This window comes from Hippocampus zosterae, chromosome 10, assembly GCF_025434085.1.
Source record: "Hippocampus zosterae strain Florida chromosome 10, ASM2543408v3, whole genome shotgun sequence".
NCBI classification, from domain to species: domain Eukaryota; kingdom Metazoa; phylum Chordata; class Actinopteri; order Syngnathiformes; family Syngnathidae; genus Hippocampus; species Hippocampus zosterae.
Window position 1 is genome coordinate 2639763 of NC_067460.1, and position 13390 is coordinate 2653152.

General features: G+C 45.7%; 1 protein-coding gene across 5 annotated transcripts in view; it reads left to right on the forward strand.

Moving 5' to 3' along the window:
* Positions 1–13390, forward strand: part of bcas3 (BCAS3 microtubule associated cell migration factor) — a 376831-nt gene that overhangs the window by 14840 nt on the left and 348601 nt on the right. For 4 of the 5 annotated variants that reach the window (XR_007964470.1, XM_052078874.1, XM_052078876.1 and 1 more), the window contains exon 5: positions 757–863. The exons of the other annotated variant lie outside the window; for it this stretch is intronic. Coding sequence is in view for 3 of the 4 variants with exons in the window: in XM_052078874.1 (XP_051934834.1) it covers positions 757–863 (107 nt within the window). In the remaining variant the exon portion in view is untranslated. The remainder of the gene's footprint in view (positions 1–756; positions 864–13390) is intronic. 5 annotated transcript variants of the gene reach the window in all.

The following is a 13390-nucleotide window of genomic DNA, read 5'->3' on the forward strand; positions in this document are numbered from 1 at the left end:
AAGAACATGAACTAAAGAGGGCAAAAAACAATGAGGACGTAGTTAAGTTAAATGACCATTATTTTTATTCTTTATTCTTTGTTTTTTATATTATACACTACTCATTTACTGTGCAATAATCTCATTGTAACATGTACAGTATATGTTACGTATTTGATGCATTTTTATGCTTTAGAAAACATTTCTGGGTGAATTTTGGGGAGCAGGACGTGGAACGGATTAGGGCATTTACGAAAACCTTTATTAGTCTCGCATACATGGAAAACGTGTCTCTACTTACAACATTTCTCGTGAAGACATTTCTTTCAGAATGAATTTCGTAAGTAGAGGTACCACTGTGCATTTAAACACACTTGCTTTTTTGCATATTTTTGGGGCATCATGTGGAACATTTCAGATCTGTCTGAGTAAATAGTGCTTGAACAACAACAACCTGTTGCAACTTAACATTTGGGTTTAGTATTTGGTAAAATATCAAACTCACCTGTTGGGTTAAAATCGAGCAACCCAACCTGCTGGGTCAAATTAACGACTGTGTGTTTGGTGCGATCATAATTCAGCAGCTGGGTTGAAAATGAACCAATTCATGTTACAGTATATTTGACCCAATTGTTTTTAGTGTGCGTGATCGGCTACTTAGAAAAATTGTGTTACAGGATAATTGTGTTAATTATTGACAATAATGTGAACTCAACTGCATTCTAAACGTGGCAGCTTCTGGATTTAAACTTGACTTGAAATATTCTGTTGATGCAGACTCTGCCCGCAACCTGGAGTTTATGGAGATGCACAGTGGCACGACTGATCCTCCTCTCTGTCTCATGATTGGTTATGCCGATGGGATGCAGATTTGGAGTGTATCTGTGAGTAACACGCTGTAGTCAACTCGGAAACTCAAGTCCCATCTGCTTTATGAGGTGATGCTCGATGTCCAATGTGTGGATAAAAACTGTTCACCAAGCTTTCTCAGCCAGTCTCGCAATTAAATGTAGAATGTAGCTCTAGATCACTATCTTGTTTTGACAAAACATTTTTAACATAAACTGACAAAACATTTTTAACATAAAATTACCCTGTATATAATGAAATTTGTTTTTGTGGTTATTCTGTGGACCTGTCTTTCAACACAATGTGAATCTGACATTTTATAAGCAATGCTTAGGTGAGCAATGAAATTGTGCAAGGGTTTGACATGGTTTGTCACTACGGTAATTTCTGGACAATAAACCACACCAGATTAAAAGGCACAATATGTATTTTTAGCCATAAAAACAAATTTGTACATAGATTAGCCGCTTTGGACTAATAGCCGCAGGTCTACACGTTATTAAATTGAGTGTTCGTCCGTCCATCCAACCAACCATTACACATGTGTCAAAGTCGAGGCCTGTGGGCCAGATTTGGCCCTCCACATCATTTTATGTGGCCCGCAAAAGCATCTTATCTTCCATGATGCTTGCTAAAGTCTGAACCAAATTGTCAAATTGCCATATGAAATCCAATACCAATACCAGTAATCCAAAAACAATAACAGTCATTATTCTTGACTTCTGATTTTAAAATTAGTTATTCATCAATTAGTATGTAATATGTGGAGGGGATTAAACATTTCAACTCCGTGAGCCGTCACCTTACCGTGGTGGAGGGGTTTATGTGTCCCAATGATACGAGGAGCGAAGTTGCCTGGGGCTTTATGCCCCTGTCAGGGTTACCCATGCAAACAGGTCCTAGGTGAGGGACCAGACAAAGCATGGCTCAGAAACCCCTTATGAAGAATAAAATAAATGGAACCCAGGTTCCCTTGCCCGGACGTGGGTCACCGGGGCCCCTCTCTGTAGCCAGGCCTGGGGGTGGGGTGGCTGGTGCTGCACCCATGGGGCCCGGCCGGGCTCAGCCCGAAGAGGAAACTAGGCTCCTCCTTCTCATGGGCTCACCACCCATCGGACGGCCCAAAGGGGTCAAGTGCAGTGTGAGCTGGGCGGCAGCCAAAGGCAGGGACCCTGGCGGTCTGATCCTCGGCTGTAGAAGCTCGCTCTAGGGACATGGAATGTCACCTCTCTTGCAGGAAAGGAGCCCGAGCTGGTGTGTGAAGTAGAAAGGTTCCGACTGGATGTAGTCGGACTTACCTCCACACATAGCCTGGGTTCTGGTACCAGTTCTGTCGAGAGGGGTTGGACTCTCTTCCACTCTGGAGTTGCCCACGGTGAGAGGCGCAGAGCAGGTGTGGGCATACACATTGCCCCCTGGTTCAGTGCCTGTACATTCACACCGATAGACGAGAGGGTTGCCTCCCTCCCGCCCTTCGGGTGGGGGGACGAGTCCTGTAATGGATGCCGTCAAGCTGAAGAAGGAGTCCTATCGGTCCTTTATGGCCTGTGGGACCCCAGAGGTAGCTGACGGGCGTCGACTGGCAGAGCGGAATGCAGCTTCGGTGGTCGCTGAGGCAAAAACTCGGCCGTGGGAAGAGTTCGGTGAGGCCATGGAAGCCGACTTCCGGACGGCTTCGAGGAAATTCTGGTCCACTATCCGACGTCTCAGAAGGGGGAAACTGTACACCACTAACACTCTGTACAGTGGGGATGGGGCGCTGTCGACCTCGACTCGGAACGTTGTGAGCCGGTGGGCGGAGTACTTTGAAGACCTTCTCAACTCCACTAGCACGCCTTCCTTGGAGGAAGCAGTGTCTGGGGACTCTGAGGTGGGCTCTCCTATCTCTGTGGTCGAAGTCACCGATGTGGTTAAAAAGCTCCTCGGTGGCAAAGCCCCAGGGGTGGATGAGATCCGCCCGGAGTTCCTCAAGGCTCTGGATGTTGTTGGGCTGTCCTGGTTGACACACCTCTGCAACATCGCATGGTCAGCGGGGAGAGTGCCTCTGGATTGGCAGACCGGGGGTCGTGGTCCCTCTTTTTAAAAAGGGGGACCGAAGGATGTGTTCCAACTAGAGCTGTCAAACGATCCATCCATCCATCCATCCATCCATCTTCTACCGCTTAGAAGGGGCCGGGTCACGGGGGCAACAGCTTTAGCAGGGAAGCCCAGACTTCCCTCTCCCTAGCTACTTCTTCCAGCTCTCCCCGGGGGATCCCGAGGCGTTCCCAGGCCAGCTGGGTGACATAGTCTCTCCAGCGTGTCCTGGGTCTTCCTCGGGGTCTCCTCCCGGTGGGACATGCCCGGAACACCTCACCAGGGAGGCGTTCAGGAGGATGCCCAAGCCACCTCATCTGGCTCCTCTCGATGTGGAGGAGAAGCGGCTCGACTCGGACCCCCTCCTGGATGACCGAGCTTCTCACCTTATCTCTAAGGGAGAGCCCGGACACCCTGCGGAGAAAACTCATTTCGGCCGCTTGTATCCGGGATCTCGTTCTTTCGGTCACGACCCATAGCTCGTGACCATAGATGAGGGTTGGAACGTAGATCGACCGGTAAATTGAGAGCTTCGCCCTTTGGCTCAGCTCCTTCTTCACCATGACACACCGATGCAACGTCCGCAAACGATTAAAATATTTAATCTAATTAAAAATGCAACTGTCATAATTAACTCAAATCAACTAAAAAATTTATCGTGATTACTCACACATTTTTTATCGTTTCTGAATTTCCTTTTACATTTTTTGTCCATTTTTTTCCCCACTGTAATGCTCTCATCAACTTGGAATCATGAATCCATTTTCTATGGGCCAAATGCAAATATTTACTGAAATAACAATTTCAATTTTCTATTTTACATGAACATTTTTCACTTGGAGCAGTTGTTACACACATAATCTCTCACACAATATTACTGTCCATCAACAACCGTGAAAAAAAATATTTTGTCACAAAACAGCTGCTTTAACAGCTTTATTTAATGAAATCAAAACAGAGCAATATAACATTATAAAGTGCACATTTAAGGTAAACTAGTACTCAGCCTATAGTGGATTTAAACCATGGTTGCATACTTCGTTTTTCTCAAGTTTGCTTTGAACACAGTAGTCTGTTTCTGTATGTTTGTTGGAGAATAACGAGACTCCAGACACCAGTGTTCGTTATGTGCCGCTGTATTCAAAACTGCCGGCCGTACAAACAAGCACAAGCACTTCCCCCGTGCTGCTGCGGCCAACCATTCTGAAAGAGGGGGGTTTCACTCCCCCTAACACAGTCAGTCTATGTTGATTATGTTGGTCCTTCTTGCGCGGAAGTCTCTCTACGGTTTTTGTGTCTACCTCATTTCGGATGACTACACTTGGTTCATTGACAACACTGGAGACGTTTAATTTTCGCTAGGTCGCGACAACAGCAGCGCACTGTCACTGTCAGACGAACACAGAGAAGCTCCACAGTGGACCAGCTCTACACCCTTAGCAGGGTCCTCAAGGGTATGGGCAATTCGCCCAGTCTACATGTGTTTTGTGGACTTGGAGAAGACATTTGACCGTGTCCCTCGGGGAGTTCTGTGGGGGGTGCCTCGTGGGTATGGGGTACTGAACCCCCTGATATGGGCTGTTGGGTCACTCTACCACCGATGTCAGAGTTTGGTTCGCATTGCCGGCAGTAAGTCGGAATCGTTTCCAGTGAGGGTAGGTCTCCGCCAAGGCTGCCCTTTTTTCGCTGATTTTGTTCATAACCTTTATGGACAGAATTTCTAGGCGCAGCCGAAACGTTGAGGGGGTCCGTTTTGATGGCCTCCATATTGCATCTCTGCTTTTTGCAGATGATGTGGTACTGTTGGCTCCTTCAAGCAGGGCTCTCCAACTCTCACTGTAGCATTTCGCAGCCGAGTGTGAAGCGGTTGGGATGAAAATCAGCACCTCCAAATCTGAAACCATGGTCTTCAGTCGGAAAAGGGTGGAGTGCCCCCTCTGGGTCGGGGAAGAGATCGTGGCCCAAGTGGAGGAGTTTAAGTATCACGAGTGAGGGCGGGAGGGAACGAGAGATCGAAAGGCGGATCGGTGCAGCGTCTGCTGTGATGCGGACGTTGTATCGATCTGTCGTGATAAAGAAGGAGCTGAGCCAAAGGGCGAAGCTCTCAATTTACCGGTTGATCTACGTTCCAACCCTCATTTATGGGTCGAGCTATGGGTCCTGTCCGAAAGAGCGAGATCACGGATACACGCGGCCGAAATGAGTTTTCTCCGCAGGGTGTCCAGGCTCTCCCTTAGAGATAAGGTCAGAAGCTCAGTCATCCGGGAGGGGCTCAGAGTCGAGCCACTTCTCCTCCACATCGAGAGGAGCCAGATGAGGTGACTTGGACATCTGATTCAGATGCCTCCTGAACGCCTCCCTGGTGAGGTGTTCCAGGCATGTCCCACCGGGAGGAGACCCCGAGGACGACCCAGGACACGCTGGAGAGACTATGTCACCCAGCTGGCCTGGAACGCCTATGGATCCCCCGGGGAGAGCTGGAAGAAGTAGCTCGGGCAAGGGAAGTCTGGGCTTCCCTGCTAAAGCTGCTGCCCCCGCGACCCGGTCCCAGATAAGCGGTAGAAGATGGCTGGATGGATGGATGAAACATTAACCATAATTTATAACAGCCCTCCAAGGGGAACCGTAACTACAACGTGGCCCCACTACAAAAATGAGTTTGACATCTATTATCAGATCCGTTTATCCCAGAGGTGCCCATTGCGTCAATCCTGATCGACCGGTAGATCTAGGACAGGTCCCAAGTGTATCCAAGGGGTCTTGAGGAGAAGAAAAAAAAAACCATTTGTGTGTCTTTGTACATGTTGGGAATATATTTTTTGTGTTCATGTACACTGCACCCTAATTATCCTGTCAGTCTAATTTTCCCGAAAAAATATTTAAAAAAAAAAAAGCAGGTAAATCATTAACCTTTGGTGGCGTGTGATCTACGTCACCGGAAGTTGTTTGCGCTCAGCAGTCTGCAATTGCAGCTTGTTATCAGAGCTGTTGCGCTACATCTTTTATCGTCATTATTCTCATTCAGAGTTTGCTTCTTGTACAATTCACCAAGGGCACGGGAAAAGAATCGGAATCTAGAGGGCCCAGGGAAGCACTTTGAAACAGTACCTGTGAGCTAAATAGTTAACAGGCTGCAAAGGTGCATTGCATGCCTTCGTGTCAGGCTGTTTCTCATTATGGAGTGCGTGCGCGTGCGCGGTAAGGAGCAATGCCGGGAGGTTGGTTGATTGAAAAGTCGATCTGAGGTCCAAAAAGTTTGGGGACCCCTGGTTTATCCTCACGAAGGTCGCGCACAGACGAGCCTATCCCAGCCTTCTTTGTGCAGGAGGTTGGGTACACCTTGAACTGGTTGTCAACTGATCGCAAGGCACACATAGACAAAATATTCATGCTCACAATCACACTGAGGTTTTTTGCGGAGAAAACCCACGCGGGCATGGGGAGAACATGCAAACTTCACACAGTAAGGCCACGGCCTTCCCATGACCCTCAGCACTGTGAGGCGGATGTGTGTTAAACATAATTAAAAACAGAATTAAGATATCCTTTATTTGTCCCACACTGGGGAAATTTACAGCCTCCGGCAGCAAGAGTGTGGGTAGAAAGAAGAAAGAAGTTGAAGTCCCCAGAGATGATCAGCAGGGCGCTGGGGGACTGTGTTTGCAGCCTGCTCACGACAGTCATCAGGGCATCACACGCTGCATCTACATTAGCCGACGGGGGATGTACACTGTCACAGCTATGACGTGTGATAATTCCCTCGGGAGATAATGGGGCCTGAGGCTAATGGCTAGCAGCTCAATGTCCCGGCTGCAGAGTTTGTCTTTGATCGTGATATGCCCCGGATTGCACCATTTATCGTTTACAAAAACAGCCAGTCCCCCACCTTTTCTCTTTCCACTCCCTTCATTCCTGTGCGCACGTATGAATTGGAAGCCTTCCAACTCGGCAATTCGGAATACGTTTTGCAAATTATGTTTAACTTATCCAATTGAATACACTACCAAACCAAGATGTTCAAACTGAGAAAACTGAGACACTGTGAAGCAAATATTCATGAAGTAAGAATTTTCCGACTGCAACATAATCCAATAAAGCTGGGACAGACGGCAAAAACGAAAGCTCATCAAACATCTGTTTGAGACATTTAAACAGACTAACTAGGAACAGGTGGGTGCCATGATTGGGTATAAAAGGAGCTTCGCAGAACTCCTCAGTCATTCACTAGCAAAGATGGGGCGAGGTTCACCTATTTGTTACCAACTGCCTGAGAAAATAGTCGAACCGTTTAAGGACAATGTCCTTCAACGAACAGTTGCAAGGAATTTAGGGACCTCATCAACTACGATCCATAATGGCATCAAAAAGGTTCAGAGAATCTGGAGAAATCACTCCGTGTAAGCGGCAAGGCCGGACACCAACATTGAATGCCCGTGACCTTCGATCCCTTAGGCAGCACTGCATCAAAAACCAACATCAATATGTATGGATATCACCACATAGGGTTAGTGGCTAACCAATTCATGCATGGGCGTCATTGTAAAAGAGTGCAGGTGCTCAACTGGCCTCCCTGCAGTTCATACCTGCCTCCCATTGGAAATGTCTGGCGTATTATGAAGCATAAAATAGGACAACAGAAACGGAACATCAAGCAAGAAGGGGAAAGAATTACTCCTACAAAACTTCAATATTACATGTACAGTTCCCAATTGTTTATTATAATAATAATAATAATACATTTTATTTGTGGGCGCCTTTCTAGAAACTCAAGGACACCTTACAACAAGCAGTTAAAATCACGAGTACAATGTTAAAAACTACATCAAATAAGATAAGAAAAAATACAACAAAAATAAATAAATAAAATAATGGCTTTATGGTCTGAGTGAATAGGCTTGTCGAAACAGATGTGTTTTGAGGCGGGATTTGAAATGTGTTAATGAGGCTGTATTACGAAGGTCAGCGGGGAGTGAGTTCCATAGCTGGGGAGCAGAGCGACTGAAGGCTCTATTTCCCATGGTGACGAGGCGAGCAGGGGGGACAGAGAGGAGGACAGAGGAGGAGGAACGAAGAGAGAGGACAGGCGTAGGAATATGGATGAGGTCAGATAGGTATGGAGGGGCTAGGTCATGAATGGATTTGAATGTGAGGAGCAGGATTTTATATTGAATGTGGTGTAAAATGGGGAGCCAGTGGAGATGTTGATGTTGATAATGCGGGCGGCTGAATTTTGGACCAGCTGAAGCTTATGGAGGGTTTTTTGAGGGAGACCAAACAGAAGGGAATTACAGTAATCGAGTCGCGAGGTGACGAGGGTGTGTACAAGTATAGCAGTGGATGTTTCGAAGATGATAATATGCAGAACGACTGATGTGGTTGATATGTGAGGTGAAGGAGAGGGTGCTATCAAGGATGACACCCAGACTCTTGACCTGAGGGGAGGGCGAGATGGAAGAGCTTTCGAAGGGAATGGAGAAATTGTTTGTTTTGTTTAGATTGGATTTAGTGCCAATAAGGAGGAATTCAGTTTTATTGCTATTCAGTTTGAGGAAATTTTAGGTGAACCAAGATTTTAATTCCTGCAGGCAGTTGGTTAGGGAGGATGGTGAAAGTATGGTATTAGGTTTGGTAGAGATGTAGAGCTGGGTGTCATCCGCGTAGCAATGAAAATGAATGTGATGTTTCCTGAAGATATTACCAAGGGGAAGAAGATAGATTAGAAATAGCAATGGGCCAAGGACAGAACCCTGAGGAACACCTGAAGTGAGGGGAAAGGGGTGAAATCTAAAACGTTTGAGCTGGATAAACTGGGTGCGGTCAGAAAGATAGGAGCGGAACCAGGAGAGGGGGATGCTGGTGATGCCAATGGAGGAGAGTCTGTCGAGGAGGATGGAGTGAGAGATGGTGTCAAAGGCTGCACTGAGGTCAAGCAGGAGGAGGATGGCGAGTGAACCAGAGTCAGCAGAGAGAAGAAGGTCATTGCATATTTTGAGGAGGGGAGTTTCGGTACTATGGAGGGGACGGAAGCCAGATTGAAATTGTTCGTAGAGCTTATTGGAGGAAAGATGGGTGTGAAGTTGAGCAGCTACTGTTTTCTCTAGAAGTTTGGAGATGAACGGAAGGTTTGATATGGGACGAAAGTTGTTCAAGTCGCAGGGATCAGAGCCAGGTTTCTTCAGTATGGGAGTGACAGCAGCAGTTTTGAGATGAGATGGTACAATGCCAGTAGAGAGGGAAGTTTGAATAATGTTAGTGATGATAGGGGAGAGGGCCGGGATAGAAGCTTTGACTAAAACAGTAGGGAGAGGGTCAAGTTGACAAGTAGAGGATTTGGACTTCTGGATTAAGATGGAGATTTGGTGGACAGATGGGGATGTAAATGCAGAGAATAGGTGGGTAGGAACCGGGGAGAATGGAGAAGGAGGGTTAGGAGCAGCTGAAGGGGTGAGTTGCTGGTGGATAAGTTGGATTTTGGATGTAAAAAATGAGGCCAGAGTATTACAAAAATCAGTGGAATAGAGATGTGAGGGAAGAGTGTCAGCAGGTTTAGTGAGTTTAGAAATGAGTGAAAAGAGTGATCTGGGGTTGCCTTCATTGGAACTGATTAATCCAGAGTAGAAGATTGATTTGGCTTTGGATATTGAGTCCTTGTAATGGAGAAAGTGGTTAGTGTACATTTCTTGAATGGCGAGTCCAGTTTTTCTATATAATCTTTCAAGTTGACGGCCTTTTGATTTAAGTTGTCTGAGGGTTGGGGTAAACCAGGGTGCTGTTTGGTTGAAGGAGACAGTTCGGGTTTTGAGTGGGGCCAGGATATTGAGAATGTTATGGAGATTTGTATTGTAGTGTGTCAAAAACTCATCTGTTGTAGAAAGACAATCAGTACTGGGGAGGTTGTTGATAAGTGATTCTAAATTGTCCGGGTTAATGTCCTTGATTTTACGGAAATGTATAATGCGTTGTGGGTTGGATTTGAAAAATGACAGGTTCACATTGAATGAAAGCAATAGATGATCTGTGTATGGGAGGAGATCGGTTTTACAGTTTGTTGGTGATAATCCAATACACCAGATCAAGTCCAGAATATGTCCTTTACTGTGTGTGGGAAAGTTGACATACTGTTGAAAACCAAAACTGTCCAGACAGGAGGTAAAGTCTTTGGTGAGTGAGTTATTGATATTGTCCATGTGTATATTAAAATCTCCTAAGAGAATCACATTTGGTGATAGTGTATACAGATGAGTGGGGAGTGTAGTAATGTCAGTGATAAAATTCTTGTTTGGTTTTGGTGGTTGGTAAATGGTGGCAATCAGTGTGGGAGTTGATCCAGAGAGCTGTATAACTGTCGCTTCAAAAGATAAAAAAGCAGGCACATTTACAGGTGCAAATTTCCAATCCTCGCGCAGAATCATCGCGAGGCCGCCTCCCCTCCCAGTCGTGCGCGGCACAGCGTGATAAACAAAGCCCGGTGGAGTAGCTTCATTAAGAGTACCATAATCATTTGGCTGCTGCCAGGTCTCAGTCAGACACAGAATGTCAAACTCACGGTCTGTCAGGAGGTCGTGGACGAACTGGCCCTTGCTCGTAAGGGAGCGGATGTTCAGTAGGCCAACGTTGACAGCAGTGCAGCTGCGAGCGACCGCGATGCTATCCGACCTCGGGACGTGTGTCAACACAGAGGCATCCGCACGGCGTCCGGTGTTCTTCCGTGGGCGGCGAGCGGTGGACCAGAACGACCTGATGGAGCTGGAGTTGTCGTATTGATAGTTTCGGCGTGAGCCCCGGTGAGTGCACCTTCGCCGGGGCACGTAAAGGATGTCCGGGTGTTGGAGCAGAGCAGGCGGTGGTGGACCGTGTGGATTAAAGTTGAGTTTGAGCTCAGTGGCTGCATATTGGTGAAGCACTTCCAATGAGTGGTGGAAAACACACAGAGCGAACCAGCAGAAAGCAAGCCACTCACAGCTGATCGACATAGCCGGACCGGAGTAATGAAGTCAGGAAGCAGCAACAGTTAGTGGGTAAGCTAGCCGCTAGCCGCAACTCAACGACAACTCAATACTCAATGACAGGTAATGACAGTTCGGCCGATCGAGTGTGGATTGATCATTGTTCACTCGGTGACCATAAAAGCAGGTCGACATAAAATATGTCGGCTATAAAAGATAAAAAAATTGACAATAAAATTGATTTAAAAATCAAAAAAATCATGGGGAGTAGCGGCGTCCAAAATTCGCCAGAGTTCACTCCGGAAGTGACGTCGGTGGATCGGTGGATCGGTAATTGCGGTTATTGAATGTCGTTCAAAGTAAAAGGTATCTAACACAGTGTTTACATTGTCCTGTCCCATCTTTTTTGGAACATGTTGCAGCCAAAAATTCCATGTTTATGATTATTTGCTAAAACTAATATTTTATCAATTTGAACATTAAATGTGTCATCTTTGTACTCTATTTCATTAAATATAGAGTGAATGTGATTTGCAAATAATTGTTTTCTGTCTTTATTTATGTTTAACACAATATCCATCTTCTTTGGAAGTGGGTTTGTATTTGTGTCCTGCAAGTGGCTGGTGACCAATTCAGGATGTACCCTGCCTACCGCCCAATGACATCTGGGATAGGCTCCAGTACACGGCGAACAGAGTGATGTTAAGCCGTTTGGAAAATGGATGGATGGTTATTTACAGTTCATCCCCGCTAGTTGCGGTAAATATGGACCAGGCCAGACTGCCAATAGTGAAAATCTGCATATAATTGATGCCCAATGAAATGCATTACGGGGGTGGGGGGACACACTTATTTTGTACATTGTATAGTTTTTATTTTAATTATCGAGCTGATCAGATTTTTTTTTTCGGCGAAAAATTGACATTGGTATTGGTCTAAAAAAGACCCAGATTGTTCAGGTCCTATTGTTAACGTTACTTTCAAAATCACATCCATACGAATGCCAAAGGGGAATGTCTCTATATTCGTCTCCATTTGACAAACTTCAATTATCATGTATTATTATTATTTTTAAATCTTGTTGATTGAATGAATAGTGTTTGCACTTTTCATCAATGTCGCTGAGTAGGAGTGAGGTGAGACTCGCAATGGCAGATGTTTAGTTATTAATTTTTAGCCTCCATAGTATTAACATTGCGCATAAACCTTTGTTCTCTGGGAGGGTGGTTCCAAAGTTCAACTTCACTGAAACTTTCTCTTCCTGGATATGGGAGACCAAAGGAACCAAGGCTTTACACTCAGTGAGAGAAAGACTGACCGAGTTAAGATGTTCTGGACTATGGTCAAAGACATGTTATGTACATCCCAACTTTAATGCATTGTTCCAATATAACTGACTCAATCACACTTTAATCCTTTATACTCCACATGTTTACTGACATGTTCAATGCTTTAAAAAAAAAACAATCCTGCAGTTCAGACTTTCTCCCAGTAGATGGCATCACAAGCTGCTGAACAAGCAATAGAAATCAATGTATAATCAATGTATATCAATGTATAATCAATGTATAAATTATGCTCCAGTAATAATTAGGACAATATTGGTCGCAATCGGTAGTTTACTGGTGCCTGTGCGAGCGTGCTTATGTTCTAAACGATGCTTGAACTGTTTCCATCGGGACAAGTTGACACACTGAAGCACCGTGTCCCCCTGTGGAGTACAGGTAAACCGGCACTGTTTTTGGTGCACTCTGTATCACCGAACGTTATGTTTGGAAACTCAGAATGTGCCGTTTAATTCGTCAGAGTCGATCTGGATAAACTGGATTGTCAACACCTGCATTCAGAAATGTTGAGCGGAGCAAAGTTTGCCAAAAAATTGCTGACTTTAACTAGAGTCCGGAATCACATTTTAGCCAAAGACAACTCTGGTGGATTAATATGCCCTTTAAGTCCTTGTTGATGTTATTGTGCAATGAGGACAATAACGAAGAAGACACAATGAAGAAGAAGCAGCAATAGTCGCAGGAGTCATGGCCACGAACTTTCGCTTCGTACAACAACAAGGGTTAAAAAGGTGCATTAAATCCACCAGGATTGTACCATTTGGCTAAAGTGCTCCTCGGGATCCCAGTTTAGCCAATTTTAGCATTAGCAGGCAACAGTGACCTTCCTGGCTTCTCGTTCTGCACCCATGTTGGTTATTACTGTCCTATGGATGTTCCTCTGATCGGGTTGTGTTTCTTGCATACTTGGCCTTTAAATCTGATTCTGTTCCATCGTACTCGTCTGTTGCCAGGGTCGCACAGCATCCTCCTCCCACAGCCTGCAGCTCGATCTTTAATCTTCATTTTGCATTTGAAAAGTTACATTTATCAAGTGTAACAAGTATTCAGAGTGGTGGGAACCGTGTGTTTGTGGGTGTGGGGGCGGGTGTTCGTAATGGCATGATAGAGGCACAAATCCCACCCAAAATCCATCCATCCATTTTCTGAACTGCTTTAGCCTCACAAGGCCTGCGGGGCGTGCTGGAGCCTAGC